The sequence below is a fragment of the Ovis aries genome, chromosome 12 (genome assembly GCF_016772045.2).
Source record: "Ovis aries strain OAR_USU_Benz2616 breed Rambouillet chromosome 12, ARS-UI_Ramb_v3.0, whole genome shotgun sequence".
Taxonomy (NCBI): domain Eukaryota; kingdom Metazoa; phylum Chordata; class Mammalia; order Artiodactyla; family Bovidae; genus Ovis; species Ovis aries.
In genome coordinates, this window is record NC_056065.1 from 54,132,968 (window position 1) to 54,155,853 (window position 22,886).

A 22,886-nucleotide genomic window follows, 5' to 3' on the forward strand; every position below is an offset into this window, starting at 1 on the left:
GAAGTCCTAAATGAACACTGAGAGTTTGTATAAAACTTTCAAATTTTATTTTAGTTTTTGTGAGTAGGCTAAATATGCAAATTAACTTGGTACCTACTCTCTTCCCTCCGATTTTCTCATAACACATTTGGTTTCTAAATGTTAAGCCCATGAGCCACAACTACCGAAGCCCACACACTCTAGGGCACATAAGCTGCAACTACTGAGCCTGTGTGCTGGAACTACTGAAGCCCCCACACCCTGGAGCTGCACACCACAACTACTGAGCTGGCATGCTACAATTACTGAAGTCCTTGTGCCTGGAGCCTGTACTCTATAACTGTGATAAGGACTGATAAGAAAAAGACTAGATAATCAAGATCTCTGCCCTCTAAGATATATAGGTATAAGACTACACAAAGACTATAAGATGTATAGGTATCAGTTCAGTTCAGTTGCTCAGTCATGTCTGACTCTTTGTGATCCCATGAATCACAGCACACCAGGCCTCCCTGTCCATCACCAACTCCCAGAGTTTACCCAAACTCATGACCATAGAGTCAGTGATGCCATCCAGCCATCTCATCCTCTGTCATCCCTTTCTCCTCCTGCCACCCCCTGCCCCAATCCACCAGCATCAGGGTCTTTTCCAATGAGTCAACTCTTCACATGATGTGGTCAAAGTATTGGAGTTTCAGCTTCAGCATCAGGCCTTCCAATGAACACCCAGGACTGATCTCTTTTAAGATGGCCTGGTTGTATCTCCTTGAGAGTCCAAAGGACTCTCAAGAGTCTTCTCCAACACCACAGTTCAAAAGCATCAATTCTTCAGCGCTCACCTTCTTCACAGTCCAACTCTCACATCCATAAATGACCACTGGAAAAACCATAGCCTTGACTAGATGGACCTTTGTTGGCAAAGTAATGTCTCTGCTTTTCAACATGCTATCTAGGTTGGTCATAACTTTCCTTCCAAGGAGTAAGCGTCTTTTAATTTCATGGCTGCAGTCACCATCTGCAGTGATTTTGGAGCCCCCCAAAATAAAGTCTGACACTGTTTCCATTGTTTCCCATAGTCACACATATATATGAGACTATCATTTCCCCACTGTATTCTTTTCTCCTTTGTCATAAATTAATTGACATGTATATCTGAATTTATGTCTGTCTGACATGTTTATCTGTCTGGGATTTCTAACAATGATCTTTGTGCTTGTTTTTATATAAATACAATGCTGTTTGGATTGTCACAGTTTTGTAATACAGTTTGAAATTAGGAATCCTGTTGTCCCCTGTTTTGTTCTTCTTTCACATGTTTTCTTTGGCTATTTGGGGTTTTCTGTGGTTCCATACAAATTTTAGGATTGTTAATTCTATTTTTGTGAAAAATATTATTGGATATTTTATAGGGATTGAATTTAATCTATAGTACCTCAGATAGTTTAACAATATTACTTTTCTAACCCATAGCACGAAATATCTTTCATTTGTCTTTTCTTTGATTCCTTTTGTCAATATATTATACTTTTCTCTATACAGATCTTTTGATCTATTCCTAAATTTTTAAATTTTTGGCTGCATTTGTAAATGAAATTGATTTCTTAATTTCTCTGATAGTTCATTTTACTGAATAGAAATGCAACAGACTTTTGTAAATTGATTTTACATTCTGCAATTTTAGTGAATTTGTTATTAGTTCTGATAATTTTTTGGTGAAGTCCCTAGGGTTTTCTATCTATAATATGTCATTTGCCAATGTTGAGTGTTTTATTTCTTCTTTTCTGATTGATGTCTTCTTTTTTTTTTTTTTTGGCCTAATTGCCCTTCCTAGGACTACCAATACTATGTTGAATAAAAGCAGTGAAAGTCAACATCCTTGTCTTGTTCCCAAGCTTAAAAGAACTATGGACCTTTCATATATGGCTTTATTATGTTGAGATATGTTCCCTCTACACCCACATTTGAAAGTTTTATCATAACTGGATGCTGATTTTGTCAAATATTTTTTCTACATCTTGAGATGATCATATTTTATCCTTTATTTTGCTAATGTGGTTTATCATATTGATTGATTCACAGCTGGTGAGTTATCCTTGCATACCTGGAATAAATTCCATTTGATCATGCTATATGATCCTTTTAATGTATTATTGAATTTTACTTGCTAAATATTTTGTTGAGGATTTAGCATTTATGTTCATCAGAGATACTGAGCTATAATTTTGTCTTCTGGTGATATTTTTGGCTGGTTTTGGTAACCAGGTAATCCTTGTCTTGTAAAATGTTTGAAAGTATTCTATCCTCTTCAATTTTTCAGAAGAGTTTGAGAATTGATATTAATTCTTTAAATGTTTGGTAGAGTTCAACACTGAAGTCATCTGTTGTTGTTGTTCAGTGGCTAAGTTTTTTCCAATTATTTTAATCCCATGGACCATAGCATTCCAGGCTCCTCTGTCCTCCACTAACTTCTGGAGTTTGCTCAGGTTCATGTCCATTGAGTCAGTGATGCTATCTAACATTTTATCCTCTGCTACCCCTTTTCTCCTTTTGCCTTCAATCTTTCCCATCACCAGGGTCTTTTTCAATGAGTTGGCTCTTCATATCAGGTGGCCAAATTATTGAAGCTTCAGCTTTAGCAACCGTTCTTCCAATGAATATTCAGGGTTGATTTCCTTTAGGATTGACTGGTTTGATCTTCTTGCAGTCCAAAGGATCCTAGACCTGGAGCTGACTGTGGATCAGATCATGAGTTCCTTATTTCAAAACTCAGGCTTAAGTTGAAGAAAGTAGGAAAAACCACTAGGCCATTCAGGTATGACCTAAATTAAACTCTTTATGATTCTACAGTGGAGGTAACCAATAGATTCAAAGGATTAGCTCTGGTAGACAGAGTGCCTGAAGATCTATGGGCAAAGTTCATAACATTGTATAAGAGACAGTGACCAAAACCATACCAAAGAAAAAGAAATGTAAGAATGCAAAGTGGTTGTCTGAGGAAGCTTTACAAATAGCTAAGGAAAGAAGAGAGAAGAAAGGCCAGGGAGAATGGGAAAGATATACTCAACTGAATGCAGAGTTCCAGCGAATAGCAAGGATAGATAAGAAGGCCTTCTTAAATGAACAATGCAAAGAAATAGAGGAAAACAATAGACTAGAAAAGACTAGAGATCTCTTCAAGAAAACTGGAGATATCAAGGGAACATTCATGCAAGGATGGGCATGATAAAAGACAGAAAATGATAAGGACCTAACATAAGCAGAAGAGATTAAGAAGAGGTGGCAAGAATACACAGAAGAACTATACAAAAAAGGTCTCAATGACACAGATAACAACAATGGTGTGGTCACTCACCTAGAGCTGGGGATCCTAGAGTGTGAAGGCATCTAGTCTTTTCTTTGTCAGGAGGCTCATGATTACTGAGTCCATTTCCTTATTCATTATTAGTCTGTTCAAATTTTCTATTTCTTCATGATTCAATCTTGGAAAACTGTATGTTTCTAGGAATTTATCCATTTCTTCTAGGTTGTCTAATTTATTGGCACATAATTGGTCATAGTAGTCTCACAATTTTTTGTATTTCCATAGTACCTATTGGAACATCTCCTCTTTCATTTCTGATTTTGAGTCCTCTCTTTTTTTGGTGACAGTTTATATATTTTGTTTTCTTAGCTAAAGGTTTGTATATTTTGGGTATTTTTTTAAAACTGTTCTTCATTTCATTGTTCTTTTCTAGTCCCTGTTTCATTTATTAGGGATTCCCAGGTGGCTCAGAAGGTAAAGCGTCTGAACCAGGTTCCGTCCCTGGGTCAGGAAGATCCCCTGGAGAAGGAAATGGCAACCCACTCAAGTACTCTTGCCTAGAAAATTCCATGGATGGAGGAGCCTGGGGGGCTACAGTCCATGGGGTCACAAAGAGTTGGACATGACTGAGCAACTTCACTTTGATCGTTACAATTTCCTTCCTTCTACCAACTTTAGGGTTCATTTCTTCTTTCTCTAGTTCCTTGAGGTGTAAAATTTGTTTATTTGAGATCATTCATATTTCTTAATAAAAAGTTTATCACTCTGAATTTCCCTTTAGAATTGCTTTTGCTGCATTCCATAATTTTTGGTATGTTGTGTTTCCATTTTTTCAAGGTACTTTTTAATTTCTCTTTTGATTTCTTCTTTGACTCATTAGTTGTTCAGTAGTATGTTGTTTAATCTCTACATATCTGCGAATTTTCCTTGTTTCTTCTTGTAATTATTTTCTGGTTTCATACTATTGTGGTTGGAAAAGATACTTATATGATTCAATCACCTTAAATCTAGTAAAGCTTGTTTTATAGCTTAACATATGATCTATCCTGGAATACATTCCATGTGTGCTTAAGAATGTGTATTCTGTTGCTTTTGAACAGAATGTTCTGCATAGGTCTGTTAAGTCTAATATTTTCTATATAGAAAATATTAGAAATTTTTCTATATGTTTTTTAAGGTCCATGTTCCCTTACTGGTTTTCTGTTGACAGTAATCAGAACAGCATGGTACTGGCATAAAAGCAGATACACCGAAATGATGGAACTGAATAGAGACCCCAAATATAAACTCACCCATATATAGCCAACTAACACAACAATGGAACCAAGAATATACAATGGGGAAAGGATAATCTCTTCAATAAATGTATTGCTCAAATAAACAAAAAAACTCTTTGGTAACTTTAGTAATTTCAAAATATTAAAGGAGTCCTCAAACTAAAAAGTTTGGGAATCACTAATATATACATATAAATAAGTCTCTTCCCCTTACCTATTTATTCCTCCAGTCACCAGTTTCCCTGACCAGAGGCAACCCCTCTTGACAGTTTCCTATGTGTTACATGCATATATAAGTAAATGTATCATGTATTTTTTCTTTTTATAAATGGCAGTTTATTATGCACACTGACCGAGAATTCTGAAATAAGGAAAAGTAGTTACCATCATTTCATCACACTTTTCAACTCTTCCTTCTCCATGTCCTTGGAAACACATTGTGTGTTTACTCTTCCAGAAATTACTGAGTCTTTCAAAGACACACACACTTCTCTTTGGATGCCCATCTGCCAATGACAGTGTGAGAAAAATGTATATCATATCGATGATTATAAGAAAATTTCCAATTTTAATACTTTTAATATCACCTTATCTTTGAGCTAATAAGACAGTTCTAAATAATTAGAACACTAAGTCATTTTCTTTTGTTCAGGGGTGTAGTAACAATGCCAGCATAACCAGAATGTAACCCAAAGAGAGGTATGAAATCTAGCCAAAGAAAATATCCTTCTTTAACTATCTCTGGTACGTTCTTGATTATTTCTAACTTAAAGTTTCTATTCTTTCTTTAATGTGCATATAATCTGAAATTTAACCCTTCCATTGAGATTTTTTTATTATAGTTGATTTACAATATTGTGTTAATTCCTGCTGCCCAGCAAAGTGATTGAGTTATATAAATACATACATCCATTTTTACATTTTTTTCCATTATGGTTTATCACAGGATATTGAATATAGCTCCTTGTGCTATTACAAGGGAACTCCCATAAGTCTATCAGCTGATTTCTTTCCAATGAGTTTACTATCAATTACTCGATATTGTTCAGAAAACTCTATTTGATTTTTTTCAAATAGCTAATCTCTTCTGTTTGTAAGGCCCTGTTTCTATTTTATATTTTTATTCTCTCATTGGTTTATTTACTCAATTGGACATAATTATTTTAGAAATTTGAATAATTCTGATATCTGAAGTTCCTGGGAATTAACTCCTGTGATTTGTCTTGCAGGACATGGATTGAGGGTACGTCCTTCCAGACAAATTTAACGTTTGCTTCTATCAGGTGTCAAAGGATTCACTTTTATGGTAATTTATTGGTTTGGTTTTTACTAAAGTATGTGGAAAATAGAAATTTGAACCCCTAAACCATGTAAGAATAATTCTGTATGCACCATTCATCATGAAACACTTTTTTTCAGTTGGTACTGGACTAAAAATGTTACTTTCTAGTCCACGCTGTTCACTGTTGCTGCTGCTGCAGGTATCTGCTTTGTGCACAAAGATCTCAACATTATCTCTAGGAGACACAAGGCCATGTCTCCTGATCTTGTAAGGCCATTGAAAACTAAGCACATGGCTTACTGAGACCTACAAACCCATTCTAGTTTTCATTTTACTCTTGAGTTTTTGCCCTGGGAATTGCCCTCTTTTCTTGCAAATTCTTGTAACTATACATTGAAAAGAATGCCTGCTATAGTTTGTCCAGCATTTCTAGATTTTTTTGCATTGGAAAAGGTACCAGATAGTCTAGCCCACCATACTGCTAGAAACAGCAGTCTTCATCATACTTTACTATCAAGGTTAGGTCACCTAAAGACAAAACCAAATTTATCCTCCAAATTATTTCTCTTCTCAAATATAAATCACCATATTTCTCCAACTTTGTAAGACAATGGAAAGGCAGAATCCCTTGTCAAAGTTATTATTATCAACCTAATTTCCACATTCCTTTCTTATGAAAAACTGTAAATTGCAGAATTAGTCATGTTTTCCTCTTCCCTTGACTACTAGAGAGTACATAATCACAGCCAATGTTAAAAATCTATATTCAACATTTCTCTTCTCAGCCTTCCAGGCAGTCTCACCATCTTCTTGTTTTAGCCTTCCCTTGTGCAACACCTGGTCTTATGGGCCTCTTTTTCTCCCTCCTTGTTTACATATCCCCAGCCTCAGCCTCAAATCAGCTTTTCTCTATCCCTCATTTTCTCTCTCTCTTTCTCCTGCTTCCTCCCTCCCTTCTCTCCTCCCTCCAGTCCACTCCAGATTAGGTCTCTCTCTGGTTCCTTTTCTCAATGAACATATAAAAATTCATCTAGATGTTCAACATATCTAAGGCTTTCCCATTTTTCCATCTTCCTTAGAAAGCAAAAAAAAAAAAAAAAAAATTTCCTATACCATTTCAGCTCTATATCCTGAGAATTACTTCTCATCCTCTTAAATCTCTTAGGGGACTTTAGGAAAAGATTAAATCTACTATGACCTTGTTCATTCTTGAACTTGAACTGGTAGTTCATCTCCTTCCCTTCCCACCAGACTAGAAAGCCAAGTTTTATCTCCCTCTCCCTACAATTCTGACAGCTTCTCCTCCTTGTTCTACCTCAATCTAACCCATCCCATCCCGGTGACCCAGCTGGAATGTCTAAACCAACCCCTAAGTGAAGTGAGGATGATTATCAATTACCATAAAAGATATATAGTAATCAGCGGCCTGATGCTCAGAGATGCCTAACTCTGACATACAGATCATGGGGTTTCCAAGGTTAAAATTTAGAGTTTTGAGTGAATTTTATTACAAAGATAGGAATAAAAATATGAACTTTACAAACAAATACTTTATATAAGCCAGAATACTCTAGTATCAAAACCTTTCAATTTCATGATTTTGCCCAAGTGGGCTGCAAGCCATTTACCTGAAAAATACCCCCAAATATTTGGGGAATGTTGGCCGCAAATGCTGAGCTAACATTAACTCCTTATAACCAGTAACACAACTCTATAGTATACCAGTCTGAGCAGGTGCTTATGCAAATCAGGTGATAAGGAGTTCTAACCTAATGTCAACTCACAGTACCAGAACTTTCAAAGTTTACATAGAGGTTTAATGGGGTTCAGCCACATACACAGTTCAGACAGATGGCCTTAACAAGACCTTACATTTTTAAAGCTTCATCTTTGAAATGGCCCTATGAGATGGTGTGGGTAGAACATATTGGGGTGGCCAAAAAGTTTGTTCAGATTTTTCTGTAAAATGTTACAAAAACCTAAACAAGCTTTTTGGCCAACCCAACATATTCCAAGTACAGGACAGGAAGTAAGGTGCTTTCAATTGTCGAAGTCTAGCTCTTGGGTCAACCAGCAGTGATGTCCTCCACTTATACAAAGATCTTTGTTTTGTTCACTGATGTATCCCAAATACCTAGAACAGAAAGAGGCAAACTCTTCTGTAAAGTTTCAGATGGCAGACATCTTGTGGACTATACAACTATTCAACTTGGCCTTCATAATTAGAAACCAGCTACAGATAATACACAAGCAAACAGGTGTGGCTGGGTCCAATAAAGCTTTATTTATGGCTATTAAAACCTGAATTGAATATAGTCTTCACCTATCACGGAATATCCTTTTTCATTTTATTTTTTCAACCACTTAAATATGTACAACAACAACAAAAAAAATTCTTGGTTCCCAGGCTCTACAAAAACAGGCAGTAGATAGGATTTGGCCATGGGTCAGTTTGAAAACCACTGACCTAGAATATTGTAAGGGTGCTAATGGAAGCTTTTATGCCAAAGTACTCAAGGGTACTTGAAAGTGCTACATTATTTTAAGTATATTAGGCATTACTTATACAATCATGTTTATGTTGTTACTGTGTTTTCCAAGTGCAGAGGAAAATTTAACTTACTTTATACACTGTGAACTATGATATATTTAAATTAGTAAGACTAGAATAAGGATGTCCTCAATAAAATAGTAGATGGTAAACTCTCCGAACCCTTCCAGTGTTGTAGGTCAGTGGTTTTCAAACTAGCCCAAATTTATCCAGCCTACTGCCTGTTTTTATATGTCATGTGAACTAAGAGTGCTTTTTACATATTTAAGTAGTTTAAAAAATTAAAAGAAGAATATTCTGTGGTAGGTGAAGACTACATTAAATTCAAGTTTCAATAGTATATGGTAAACAATTCTGGCTCCAAACATCTCATCTGTCTCTAATTATACCTAACCAAGAAGACCAAGTTCCCAGCCTGAGCCTTGGATTTGATTTTATTACTGTTTAAAAAGCAGGTACTATCCAGAAGTCCAGTGGTTAGGAGTCAGTACTTTCACTGCCTATGGGCCCAGAGTTCAATCCCTGGTTGGGGAACTAAGAGCCCACAAGCCACAGAGCATGGTCAAAGAAAAAATAAAGTTAAAAATAGCAACTAACAGGATTAGGAACTAAGCCAGTTATGATGACATGTGCATTTCTTATCGACTCATACTGAAAAAAAAAAAAGAGTTAGTTAATCTCAGTGGCATAGAAAAGGCTGCATGGAGCAAAGATATGCACTATTGGACCTGGAGGATTATGTTAACATATTTTTAACCTGTGGGCCCCATTAAATAGAGAACTCTGCTAAGGAGGTGGGGCCAGTTCCATTCCCACACTGGCTGGTTAGTTCAGGGATTATAGACACATTCTGCTCTCCTAAGACTAAAGCAAATATTTCTCAGTTCCAGCCCGGCACACATAAAAGAAACAGGACCTTGGTATATAGTAGGTACTCAGGAAATATTTAAATGAATGGATGAATATATGGATAACTTTGAACTATTAGAGTAAAAAAAAATCATTCTAGTAAAGAGGCCATTAACAAATATTATTTACTCTGTTCTTGTCTTTTCTGTTACGGGAAACATAAGAAATATAAGCTCCACTGATTGGCCACTTACTCATTCACTAATATCACAACCATATTACTAAATATATATGTTACAGAAACTCTTCGAGGAGCTGGGCCTACAAAGCTAAGACACCAGAGGGGTGCACACTAACTCTCATGGGTTCTATGTACTTTTGTCTTCATGGGTCCCTTCCTCCAATAAAACAATATTAAAAGTTTTACCTTGTGTTAATATAAACACAAACATACTTGGACTGGATTCATTATTATACTCATGTGTGCAATGTGTGCTAAGTCACTTCAGTCCTGTCCAACTCTGTGACCCTATGGAATGTAGCCTATCAGGCTCCTCTGTCCCTGGGATTCTCCAGGCAAGAATACTGGAATGGGTTGCCATGCCCTTCTCCAGAGCATCTTCCTGACCCAGGGATTGAACCTACATTTCTTATGTCTCCTGTACTGGCAGGTGGGTTCTTTAAGACTAGATCCACCTGGGAAGACCATTATACTCATGGTTATTATTATTTTCATTATTTCTTCTGAATTTAAATTAAATTAAGACTGCAACAATGTGGTGGGCCCCCAAAAGTATGGTGGGCCCTGGGTATTGTGTCCACTATGCCTTATAAAAGGGTCAGCCCCACAACAGTCTCTGTCTTCCTGCCATCTCTCCTGAATAATTCAGTCTAAACATTAATTGAAGGGGCTGAGCAAGATAAGTGGGTGGGATTCCAGAGTATGGGAGTCCTGCAGGGTAATTTTGGAGAGCTTCCAAGGTGGTGGGGGGCGCCTGTGATGAGGGGGTAAGGAAGGCAGCTGTGTGGAGGGACAGTGACAGCAGTAGGAGGTATTAGGATCTGTGCAGAGTGAGGAGGAAATCTAGCTGTGAGTCAGGATCACTATACTGATGGCAGGATAGCAGAGCAGGAGCGCAGGAGGAGAAAGACGTCACTGCTCAGTGCAGGCTGCCAAAGCCTGAGTGGAGTAGGGCAGATGTCTATGCAAGGGTGCTAGGTGGTGGCAGTGGCCCATTAAGAAGCCACTGGGGTTCAGGAGGGACTCTGGGAAGGCTAGGGGAGCAGAAGAAACTGCCTGGAGTGGAGCCAAGCAGGATGAGGAGGACATTAGCACAGTCCAATGTGGGATGTCAGAGTCTCGGCAGGGTGGAACAAGGGAAGCACTGCCAAACTGGGGACAATGAGATAACAGATTTGTTAAATACTGATGATAACAGATTAGAACACAATAAATAAAACAGGAATCCATGAGGCCACACCGATATAAATGAATGAATGTTAACTGATTGATTTATAAGGAAAAGAGAAAGGCTTTCCTCATAGCAGAATGCCAATTGATAAATGTAGAATGAATAAGCTAAATAAGAAAATCACTATCTGGCAATCAACTTAATAATATTGATTCAGACAAGAATAACCAATGGATGCTAAAACTGACGGGTGAACATTTGATGCAGAATGGAATATTCAAATAGTCTTAAAGTACCTCCCACAAAATACTAACTATAAAGGGGGAAAGAATCCTTCAACAATAAGGAAGGCTGATCAAAGCAAATGTCACCATTAAGAAAACAAACTGGAATTGTGCACCACCTATTGGAGGCATCACTGCTGTGATATTCCTGCCAAAAATAACAATAATTTTAAAGCCTGACTGAGGAGGCGGTCCTTATGGCAGAGGAATAGGATGGGAGACCACTTTCTCCCCCACAAATTCACTGAAAGAACATTTGAAAGCTGAACAAATTCCACAAAACAACTTCTGAATGCTGGCAGAGGACATCAGGCACCCAGAAAAGCAGCCCATTGTCTTTTTTTTTTTTTTTTTTTACTTTATTTTACTTTACAATACTGTAATGGTTTTGCCGTACATTGACATGGATCCACCACGGGTGTATACAAGCTCCCAATCCTGAATCCCCCTCCTACCTCCCACCCCATATCATCTCTCTGGATCATCCCCATGCACCAGCCCCAAGCATCCTGTATCCTGTATCGAACATAGACTGGCACTTCGTTTCTTACATGATAGTATACATGTTTCAATGCCATTCTCCCAAATCATCCCACCCTCTCCCTCTCCCTCTGAGTCCAAAAGTCTGTTCTATACATCTGTGTCTCTTTTGCTCTCTCGCATACAGGGTCATCATTACCATCTTTCTAAATTCCGTATATATGTGTCACTATACTGTATTGGTGTTTTTCTTTCTGGCTTACTTCACTCTATATAATCGGCTCCAGTTTCATCGACCTCACTAGAACTGATTCAAATGTATTCTTTTTAATGGCTGAGTAATACTCCATTGTATACATGTACCACAGCTTTCTTATCCATTCATCTGCTGATAGACATCTAGGTTGCTTCCATGTCCTGGCTATTATAAACAGTGCTGCGATGAACATTGGGGTACATGTGTCTCTTTCAATTCTGGTTTCCTCGGTGTGTATGCCCAGTGGGGGGATTGGTGGGTCATAAGGCAGCTCTATTTGCAATTTTTTAAGAAATCTCCACACTGTTTTCCATAGTGGCTGTACTAGTTTGCATTCCCACCAACAGTGTAAGAGGGTTCCCTTTTCTCCACATCCTCTCCAGCATTTATTGCTTGTAGACTTTTGGATCACAGCCATTCTGACTGGTGTGAAATGGTACCTCATTGTGGTTTTGATTTGCATTTCTCTGATAATGAGTGATGTTGAGCATCTTTTCATGTGTTTGTTAGCCATCTGTATGTCTTCTTTGGAGAAATGCCTGTTTAGTTCTTTGGCCCATTTTTTGATTGGGTCTTTTATTTTTCTGGAGTTGAGCTGCATAAGTTGCTTGTATATTTTTGAGATTAGTCGTTTGTCAGTTGCTTCATTTGCTATTGTTTTCTCCCATTCTGAAGGCAGTCTTTTCACCTTACTTATAGTTTCCTTTGTTGTGCAGAAGCTATTAATTAGATCCCATTTGTTTATTTTTGCTTTTATTTCCAGTATTCTGGGAGGTGGATCATAGAGGATCCTGCTGTGATTTATGTGGGAGAGTGTTTTGCCTATGTTCTCCTCTAGGAGTTTTATAATTTCTGGTCTTATGTTTAGATCTTTAATCCATTTTGAGTTTATTTTTGTGTGTGGTGTTAGAAAGTGATCTAGTTTCATTCTTTTACAAGTGGTTGACCAGTTTTCCCAGCACCACTTGTTAAAGAGATTGTCTTTAATCCATTGTATATTCTTGCCTCTATTGTCAAAGATAAGGTGGCCATAGGTGTGTGGATTTATCTCTGGGCTTTCTATTTTGTTCCATTGATCTATATTTCTGTCTTTGTGCCAGTACCTTACTGTCTTAATGACTGTCAGCCCATTGTCTTTGAAAGGAGAACAAAGGACTGAGCAGAGCTAGCCAGCTGCGGACCGGCCCATCCCCCACCGGAGACAGGCAGGCGAGGGCAGCCAGAGCCAGAAGGGGGCACTCACGGCCCCAGAGAGGCACCATCTACCAAAGTGCAAGCAGGCTTCATTGCTAACCAAGACTCCGTGGGATTGCGGATGGTCGACATCCGCTGGGAGGGTCACAGCCAGAGATCAGCTCCCCAGAGGAGACACACGGCAGACCTGAGAAGGCGTGCCTATTGTACACCCAGAAAACTGAGCGGCTGGGATGGGGGAGGTGATAAGTCGCAGTTCCCCAAGCACCTGGTCACCTGAGCTGCTCAGACTGGGTAAGGGCACAAAACGCAGGCCCAATCGAGTCTACGCCTTCGTGAAGTACCCAAGAACCTGAACCTGAGCGGCTTTGACCTGGGAAGTGCACTCAACCCAGGAATGGCCTCAGACAGTTCCTGGCAGAGCAACCTAGAGCCTGAGCAGTATAGACTGGGAAAGCACACACTCCGTGAGCGGGGGCAAACCCAGTGTGGTCGAGACACTGGGAGCACTCCCCACAGACTCCAGTGATATTTGTTTGCAGTGTTCCTCCCTCCCCACAGCACTTCTGAACAAGTGAGCCTAAAAAATGTGACCACCATCGCCCCCTTGTATCAGGATGGAAATTAGACACTGAAAGTGAAGTGAAAGTGAAGTCACTCAGTCGTGTCTGACCCTTAGCAGTCCACCAGGCTCCTCCGTCCAGGAGGCCAGCAAACAAAAATTAAAATAAACAGAGGGAACCACTTTGGAAGTGACAGTTGAAATAGATTAAAACCCTGCAGTTAGCACCGACTACATAGGAATGGGCCTATAGGTCTTAAGAAGTAGAAGCCAGATCAATGAACTATCTGAAAATGAACTGAGGCCACACTGTCCACAACACCACCAGAGAAAGTCCTAGATACATTTTTACTATTATAATTTTTTAAATTTTTAAAAAAATTTTAAGTCCCTATTACTCCTTTAATTTTCATTTTTATAACTATTACTTTGCAAAAAAAGACCCTATTTTTAAAGCAAACTTCACATATATATTTTTTTTAATAATTTTTGTGACTTTGTTTTTTTCTTTAATATTATATTTTTGAGAATCTAACCTATACTCTAGATTTTTGATCTTTGCTTTTTGGTATTTGTTATCAATTTTGTACATTTAAGAACCCAATTTTCAGTACCCATTTTTACTTGGGAGCGAGATTACTGGCTGGATTGCTCTCTCCCCCTTTGGACTCTCCCTTTTCTCCACCAGGTCACCTCTATCTCCTCCCTCCCCCTTCTCTTCTCTACCCAACTCTGTGAATCTCTTTGTGTGTACCGGGCTGTGGAGAACACTTAGGGAACTGATTACTGGCTGGATCTGTCTCGCTCCTTTTGATTCCCCCTTTTATCCTCCTAGCCATCTCTCTCTCCTTCCTCCCTCTTCTCTTCTCTGTGTAACTCCGTGAACATCTCTGAGGGGTACAGACTGTGGAGAGCACATAGGGAATTGATTACTGGCTAGCTTGCTCTCTCCTCTTTTAATTCCCCCTCTTCTCCTCCTGGTCACCTCTATCTCCCTCCTCCCTCTTCTCTTCTCCATGTAACCCTGTGTACCTCTCCAGGTGTCCCTCACTGTGGAGAAACTTTGCATTATTAACCTAGATGTTTTATCATCAGTGCTGTATAGATGGAGAAGTCTTGAGGTTACTGAAAACCAGAGGCAGGAGGCTTAAGTCCAAATCCTGAGAACACCAAAGAACTCCTGACTCCAGGGAACATTAATTGATAGGAACTCATCAAATGCCTCCATACTTACACTGAAACCAAGCACCACCCAAGGGCCAACAAGCTCCAGAGAAAGACATACCACACAAATTCTCCAGCAACACAGGAACATAGCCCTGAGCTTCAATATACAGGCTGCCCAAAGTCACACCAAACCCACTGACATCTCAAAACTCATTACTGGACACTTCAGTGCACTCCAGAGAGAAGAAATCCAGCTCCACCCATCAGAACACCAACACAAGCTTCCCTAACCAGGAAACTTTGACAAGCTACACACATGTCCAACCCCACCCACAGCGAGGAACCTCCATAATAAAGAGGAACCACAAACTGCCGGAATACAGAAAGGTCACGCAAAACACAGCAATATAAACAAGATGAAAAGGCAGAGAAAGACCCAGCAGGAAAAGGAACAGGAGAAAGGCCCACCAAACCAAACCAAAAAGGAAGAGATAGGGAATCTACCTGATAAAGAATTCCGAATAATGACAGTGAAAATGATTCAAAATCTTGAAAACAAAATGGAGTTACAGATAAATGGCCCAGAGACAAAGATCGAAAAGATGCAAGAAATGTTTAACAAGGACCTAGAAGAAATAAAGAAGAGTCAGTATATAATGAATAATGCAATAAATGAGATCAGAAACACTCTGGAGGGAAGTAACAGTAGAATAACAGAGGTAGAAGATAGGATTAGTGAGGTAGAAGATAGAATGGTAGAAATAAATGAATTAGAGAGGAAAAAAGAAAAATGAATTAAAAGAAATGAGGACAATCTCAGAGACCTCTGGGACAATGTTAAATGCCCCAACAATAGAATCATAGGAGTCCCAGAAGAAGACAAAAAGAAAGGCCAGGAGAAAATACTTGAGATAATAGTTGAAAACTTCCCTAAAATGGGGAAGGAAATAGTCACCCAAGTCCAAGAAACCCAGAGAGTCCCAAACAGGGTAAACCCAAGGTGAAACACCCCAAGACACATATTAATAAAATTAACAAAGATCAAGCACAAAGAACAAATATTAAAAGCGGCAAGGGAAAAACAACAAATAACACACAAGGGGATTCCCATAAGGATAACAGCTGATCTTTCAATAGAAACTCTTCAGGCCAGGAGGGAATGGCAAGACATACTTAAAGTGATGAAACAAAATAACCTACAGCCCAGATTACTGTACCCAGCAAGGATCTCATTTAAGTATGAAGGAGAAATCAAAAGCTTTACAGACAAGCAAAAGCTGAGAGAAATCAGCACCATCAAACCAGCTCTCCAACAAATGCTAAAGGATCTTCTCTAGACAGGAAACACAGAAAGGATGTATAAACTCGAACCCAAAACAATAAAGCAAATGGCAATGGGATCATAATTATCAATAATTACCTTAAATGTAAATGGGTTGAATGTCCCAACCAAAAGACAAAGACTGGCTGAATGGATACAAAAACAAGACCCCTATATATGTTGTCTACAAGAGACCCACCTCAAAACAAGGGACACATATAGACTGAAATTGAAGGGCTGGAAAAAGATATTCCACACAAATAGAGACCAAAAGAAAGCAGGACTAGCAATACTCACACCAGATAAAATAGACTTTAACACAAAGGCTGTGAAAAGAGACAAGGACACTACATAATGATCAAAGGATCAATCCAAGAAGAAGATATAACAATCATAAACATATATGCACCCAACATAGGAGCACCGCAATATGTAACACAAATGCTAACAAGTATGAAAGTGGAAATCATAATAACACAAAATAGTGGGAGATTTTAACAACCTACTCATACCTATGGATAGATCAACTAACCAGAAAATTAACAAGGAAACACAAACTTGAAATGATACAATAGACCAGTTAGACCTAATTGATATCTACAGGACATTTCACCCCGAAACAATGAATTTCACCTTTTTCTCAAGTGCATGTGGAACCTTCTCCAGGATAGATCACATCCTGGGCCATAAATATATCCTTGGTAAATTCAAAAAAATTGAAATAATTCCAAGCATCTTTTCTGACCACAATGCAGTAAGATTAGATGTCAATTACGGAGAAAAACTATTAAAAATTCCAACATATGGAGGCTGAACAACATGCTGCTGAATAACCAATAAATCACAGAAGAAATCAAAATAGGCACAGAAATGAATGAAAATGAAAACACAACAACCCAAAACCTATGAGACACTGTGCTGCTGCTGCTGCTGCTGCTGCTGCTGCTGCTGCTGCTGCTGCTGCTAAGTCGCTTCAGTCGTGTCCAACTCTGTGTGACCCCATAAACAGCAGCCCACCAGGCTCCACCATCCCTGGGACTCTCCAGGCAAGAACACTGGAGCTAAGGGGAAGGTTCATAACAATACAGGCTTACCTCAAGAACAAGAAAAAAGTCAAATAAATAACCTAACTCTACACCTAAAGCAATAGAAAAGGAAGAAATGAAGAACCCCAGGGTTAGTAGAAGGAAAGAAATCTTAAAAATTAGGGCAGAAATAAATGCAAAAGAAACAAAAGAGACCATAGCAAAAATCAACAAAGCCAAAAGCTGGTTCTTTGAGAGGATAAATAAAATTGACAAACCATTAGCCAGACTCATCAAGAAACAAAGGGAGAAAAGTCAAATCAAGACAATTAGAAATGAAAATGGAGAGATCACAACAGACAACACAGAAATACAAAGATCATAAGGAGACTACTATCAGCAATTATATGCCAATAAAATGGACAACTTGGAAGAAATGGACAAATTCTTAGAAAAGTACAACTTTTCAAAACTGAACCAGGAAGAAATGGAAAATCTTAACAGACCCATCACAAGCATGGAAATCGAAACTGTAATCAGAAATCTTCCAACAAACAAAATCCAGGACCAGATGGCTTCACAGCTGAATTCTACCAAAAATTTAGAGAAAAGCTAACACTTATCTTACTCAAACTGTTCCAGAAAATTGCAGAGGAAGGTAAACTTCCAAACTCATTCTATGAGGCCACCATCACCCTAATACCAAAACCTGACAAAGATGCCACAAAAAAAGAAAACTACAGGCCAATATCACTGATGAACATAGATGCAAAAATCCTTAACAAAATTCTAGCAAACAAAATCCAACAACATAGTAAAAAGATCATACATCATGACCAAGTGGGCTTTATTCCAGTGATACAAGGATTCTTCAATATTCTTAAGTCAATCAATGTGATACACCACATTAACAAATTGAAAGATAAAAACCATATGATTATCTCAATAGATGCAGACAAAGCCTTTGACAAAATTCAACATCCATTTATGATAAAAAATAAAAAACCTCCAGAAAGCAGGAATAGAAGGAACAATCCTCAACATAATAACAGCTATATATGACAAACCCACAGCAAACATTATCCTCAGTGGTGAAAAACTGAAAGCATTTCCCCTGAAGTCAGGAACAAGACAAGGGTTCCCACTCTCACCACTACTATTCAACACAGTTTTGGAAGTTTTGGCCACAGCAATCAGAGCAGAAAAAGAAATAAAAGGAATCCAGATTGGAAAAGAAGAAGTAAAACTCTCACTGTTTGCAGATGACATGATCCTCTACATAGAAAACCCTAAAGACTCCACCAGAAAATTACTAGAGCTAATCAATGAATATAGTAAAGTTGCAGGATATAAAATCAACACACAGAAATCCCTTGCATTCCTATACACTAATAATGAGAAAGTAGAAAAAGAAATTAAGGAAACAATTCCATTCACCATTGCAACGAAAAGAATAAAATACTTAGGAATATATCTACTTAAAGAAACAAAAGATCTATATATAGAAAACTATAAAACACTGATGAAAGAAATAAAAGATGACACAAATAGATGGAGAAATATACCATGTTCATGGATTGGAAGAATCAATATAGTGAAAATCAGTATACTACCCAAAGCAATCTATAGATTCAAGGCTATCCCTATCAAGCTACCAACAGTATTTTTCACAGAACTAGATCAAATAATTTCACAGTTTGTATGGAAATACAAAAAACCTTGAATAGTCAAAGCAATCTTGAGAAAAGAAGAGTGGAACTGGAGGTAACAACCTGCCTGATTTCTGTCTCTACTACAAAGCCACAGTCATCAAGACAGTATGGTACTGGCACAAAGGCAGAAATATAGATCAATGGAACAAAATAGAAAGCCCAGAGATAAATCCATGCACCTATGGTCACCTTATCTTCAACAAAGGAGGCAAGAATATACAATGGAGAAAAGACAATCTCTTTAACAAGTGGTGCTGGGAAAACTGGTCAACCACTTGTAAAAAAAAAAAATGAAACTAGAATACTTTCTAACACCATACACAAAAATAAACTCAAAATGGGTTAAAGATCTAAACGTAAGGCCAGAAACTACAAAAATCCTAGAGGAAGACATAGGCAAAACACTCTCTGACATAAATCACAGCAGGATCCTCTATGATCCACCTCCCAGAATATTGGAAATAAAAGCAAAAATAAACAAATGGGACCTGATTAAACTTAAAGCTTTTGCACAACAAAGGAAACTATAAGCAAGGTGAAAAGACAGCCTTCAGAATGGGAGAATGCTGGGAGCCAGCACGGGAGATCCCACCCATGACAAGGTCATGCAGAAGAGTCCTGATGAGCAAGGCCTCAGGACTCGATGGACCCCCTGGACCTGCTTGAGCATCTACCCCCAAACCAGAATCTGTCTGTCTTACTATTTTGTCTTTCACCAGCTCTTCTGACATTAGCAAGGGGCCGTCTCTGACCAAAAGAGTTAACTTAGGGCTCTAGTTGATAAATCTCCTGGGCATGAAAGGAGTGTTTCAAACCCTCTGTTAGCATTCTAGCTTACATGAAAGCTTTATCCAGATTCTTGCAACATTGTTGAGCCTATGCAATGCTTGCTGCCAAGTTCTCACATCCCTTATCCATTGTGTTTCTGGGAGTGCATATAGTCAGGATGTAGAAAATACAAGTAATAGCCTTAGCATTAGCAACATTAGACTTTGAGTTGATAAGTTCTTTCTTTGCTGTAACCTGCTGAATCTTTGCTCCATAAGAATGTAACTCCGTCCTTTAAGGGTGACGCAGGCTAAGAATTTAAGAAGAAACACTTTAAGGAAAAATAATTGTTCTGGTATTCTGGCTGACCAACCTTTATCAAAAGGAGGTCACGGAATATCAACAGGCCTCTGGAATAAAAGATGATGTACAGAAAATAAGACTTTTGCAGGAAGGAACCTGATATCGATGAAAGTTATTACTGATGGAATGTTGAGTTGACTCTGCATTTTTCACCTTGCTGTATGTATAACTCAGGGTATAAAAGCCCCGAGAAGAATAAAGTAAATGGGCCTCGCTCGAAGAAGCTTGGTAACCCCGTGTCTCTTTCTTTATCTCTTTATCTATCTTTCTTTATTCGCTGACGTCATCCATCCTGAGGATATCCCTGGACTCTGCTGAGGCTGGACCTCGGCAGGAGAAAATAATAGCAAACAAAGCAATTGACAAAGAATTAATCTCCAAAATATACAAGCATCTCATGCAGCTCAATTCCAGAAAAATAAATGACCCAATCAAAAAATGGGCCAAAGAACTAAACAGACATTTCTCCAAAGAAGACATACAGATGGCTAACAAACACATGAAAAGATGCTCAACATCACTCATTATCAGAGAAATGCAAATCAAAACCACAATGAGGTACCATTTCATGCCAGTCAGAATGGTTGCTATCCAAAAGTCTACAAGCAGTAAATGCTGGAGAGGATGTGGAGAAAAGGGAACCCTCTTACACTGTTGGTGAGAATGCAAATTAGTACAGCCACTATGGAGAACAGTATGGAGATCCCTTAAAAAACTGGAAATAGAACTGCCATATGACCCAGCAATCCCACTGCTGGGGATACACACTGAGGAAACCAGAACTGAAAGAGACACGTGTACCCCAATGTTCACTGCAGCACCGTTTATAATAGCCAGGACATGGAAGTAACCTAGATGTCCATCAGCAGATGAATGGATAAGAAAGCTGTGGTACATATATACAATGGAATATTACTCAGCATTAAAAAGAATACATTTGAATCAGTTCTAATGAGATGGATGAAACTGGAGCCTATTATACACAGTGAAGTAAGCTAGAAACAAAAACACCAATACAGTATACGAACGCATATATATGGAATTTAGAAAGATGGTAATGATAACCCTGTATCAGTTCAGTTCAGTTGCTCAGTCGTGTCCAACTCTTTGCGATCCCATGAATCACAGCATGCCAGGCCTCCCTGTCCATCACCAACTCCCGGAGTTCACTCAAACTCATGTCCATCGAGTCAGTGATGTCTTCCAGCCATCTCATCCTCTGTCGTCCCCTTCTCCTCCTGCCCCCAATCCCTCCCAGCATTAGAGTCTTTTCCAGTGAGTCAACTCTTTGCATGAGGTGGCCAGAGTATTGGAGTTTCAGCTTCAACATCAGCCCTTCCAATGAACACCCAGGACTGATCTCTTTTAATATGGACTGGTTGGATCTCCTTGCAGTCCAAGGGACTCTCAAGAGTCTTCTCCAACACCATAGTTCAAAAGCATCAATTCTTCAGTGCTCAGCCTTCTTCACAGTCCAAGTCTCACACTCATACATGACTACTGGAAAAACCATAGCCTTGTTTAGACGGACCTTTGTTGGCAAAGTAATATCACTGCTTTTCAATATGCTATCTAGGTCATAACGTTCCTCCCAAGGAGAAAGCATCTTTTAATTTCATGGCTGCAATTGCCATCTGCAGTGATTTTGGATCCCCCCAAAATAAAGTCTGACACTGTTTCCACTGTTTCCCCATCTATTTCCCATGAAGTGATGGGACCCTGTATGTGAGACAGTAAAAGAGACACAGATGTATGGAACTGTGTTTTGGACTCTGTGGGAGAGGGCGAGGGTGGGACGATTTGGGAGAATGGCATTGAAACATGTATATTATCATATGTGAAATGGATGGGCAGTCCAGGTTTGATGCATGATACAGGGCGCTCAGGGCTGGTGCACTGGGATGACCCAGAGGGATGGGATGGGGAGGACGGCGGGAGGGGGGTTCAGGATGGGGAACACATGTACACCCGTGGTGGATTCATGTCAATGTATGGCAAAACCAATACAATATTGTAAAGTAAAAAATAAATAAAATAAAATTGTTAGCCTCAAAACAAATAAATAAAATTAAGCCTGACTGAAATCTAATAATGACCTCAGACAAATTCAAACTTAGATACATTCAACAAAAATAACTGCCCTGCAATTTAATAAACTATGAGGGCTCTGACAGTCGAGGAAAGCTTGAGAAAGTCCCCTATTTGAAGAAGGCTAGACATGACAACTAATTGCAATACACAATCCTGGACTTGTGGATGAAATTTGAGGGTATCTGCAGATTATATTGCATTGATTATATCCATGTTATTTTCCTGATTTTGATGGCTGTATTATCATTAGGTAGTAGGATGTCCCTGTGAGCTATACACTAAAATATGGAGTGGGGGCATGGAGTGACAGGATATTAATGCCAGAAATTTCCTCTTCAGTTGTTCAGGAAACAAGGTTATTTACTATTCTTGAAATTTTAGTTTGAAATTATTTCAAACTAAGAAGACAAAATTAAAACCAAGGACTACAGAATTTGTTACTTAACTATTGTGTATTCCTTGAAAAACATTGCTTTTATTGACATAATATTTTTTAAATCAAGTATTTTTTCTGATGTAAAAATATGGCTCCCACATGCAAACCTAATCTGCAGTATGAGGAGCTAGGACACTGGTTACCCTGGTGAGAGAATAATGGGGAATAGTGACTAGGAAAGAGTGGTGAGAAGTTTCTGCAGTTCAAGTGTTGTTTCCTAAGCTCAGTGCTAGGAATCCTTTATGTATTTCCTCACCCTGCACACATAAGATTTGTGCTCTTTTCTGTATGCAGGGTATACTTCAATAAAATTTAAATGTAAATTTAAAAGACATAATCTTTAACTTTTAAAAATCCACAATCCACTATATACTCTAGATGATGTCAATCTCTCAGAATTGCATATCTAACACTCACAAATCAACAGTGAACCATAAAACTAACCTAAGAAGCTCTAAATTGGTGAGTAAACAGAAATTCAAGAGAGAAAGTTGCTGGGGGCCCTAGTAGTCAAAAAATACACTCACTAGCTGTTCATGACATCTTCTCATACAAAAGCGGAAGATGGAAATCAAG

The 22,886-nt window shown here is 38.6% G+C and overlaps 1 protein-coding gene across 10 annotated transcripts in view; it reads right to left on the reverse strand.

The window, feature by feature from the left end:
* The window catches only part of AADACL3 (arylacetamide deacetylase like 3), a 189,498-nt gene that overhangs the window by 43,221 nt on the left and 123,391 nt on the right, over positions 1–22,886 (reverse strand). Inside the window, exon 5 of one of the 10 annotated variants that reach the window (XM_042257456.1) lies at positions 4,942–5,063. The exons of 7 other annotated variants lie outside the window; for them this stretch is intronic. In XM_042257456.1, coding sequence (XP_042113390.1) covers positions 4,942–5,063 — 122 coding nt within the window. Of the gene's footprint in view, positions 1–4,941; positions 5,064–22,886 lie in introns of those variants that run through there. 2 more of the 10 variants (XM_042257459.2, XM_027975886.3) reach the window with 2 other exon arrangements.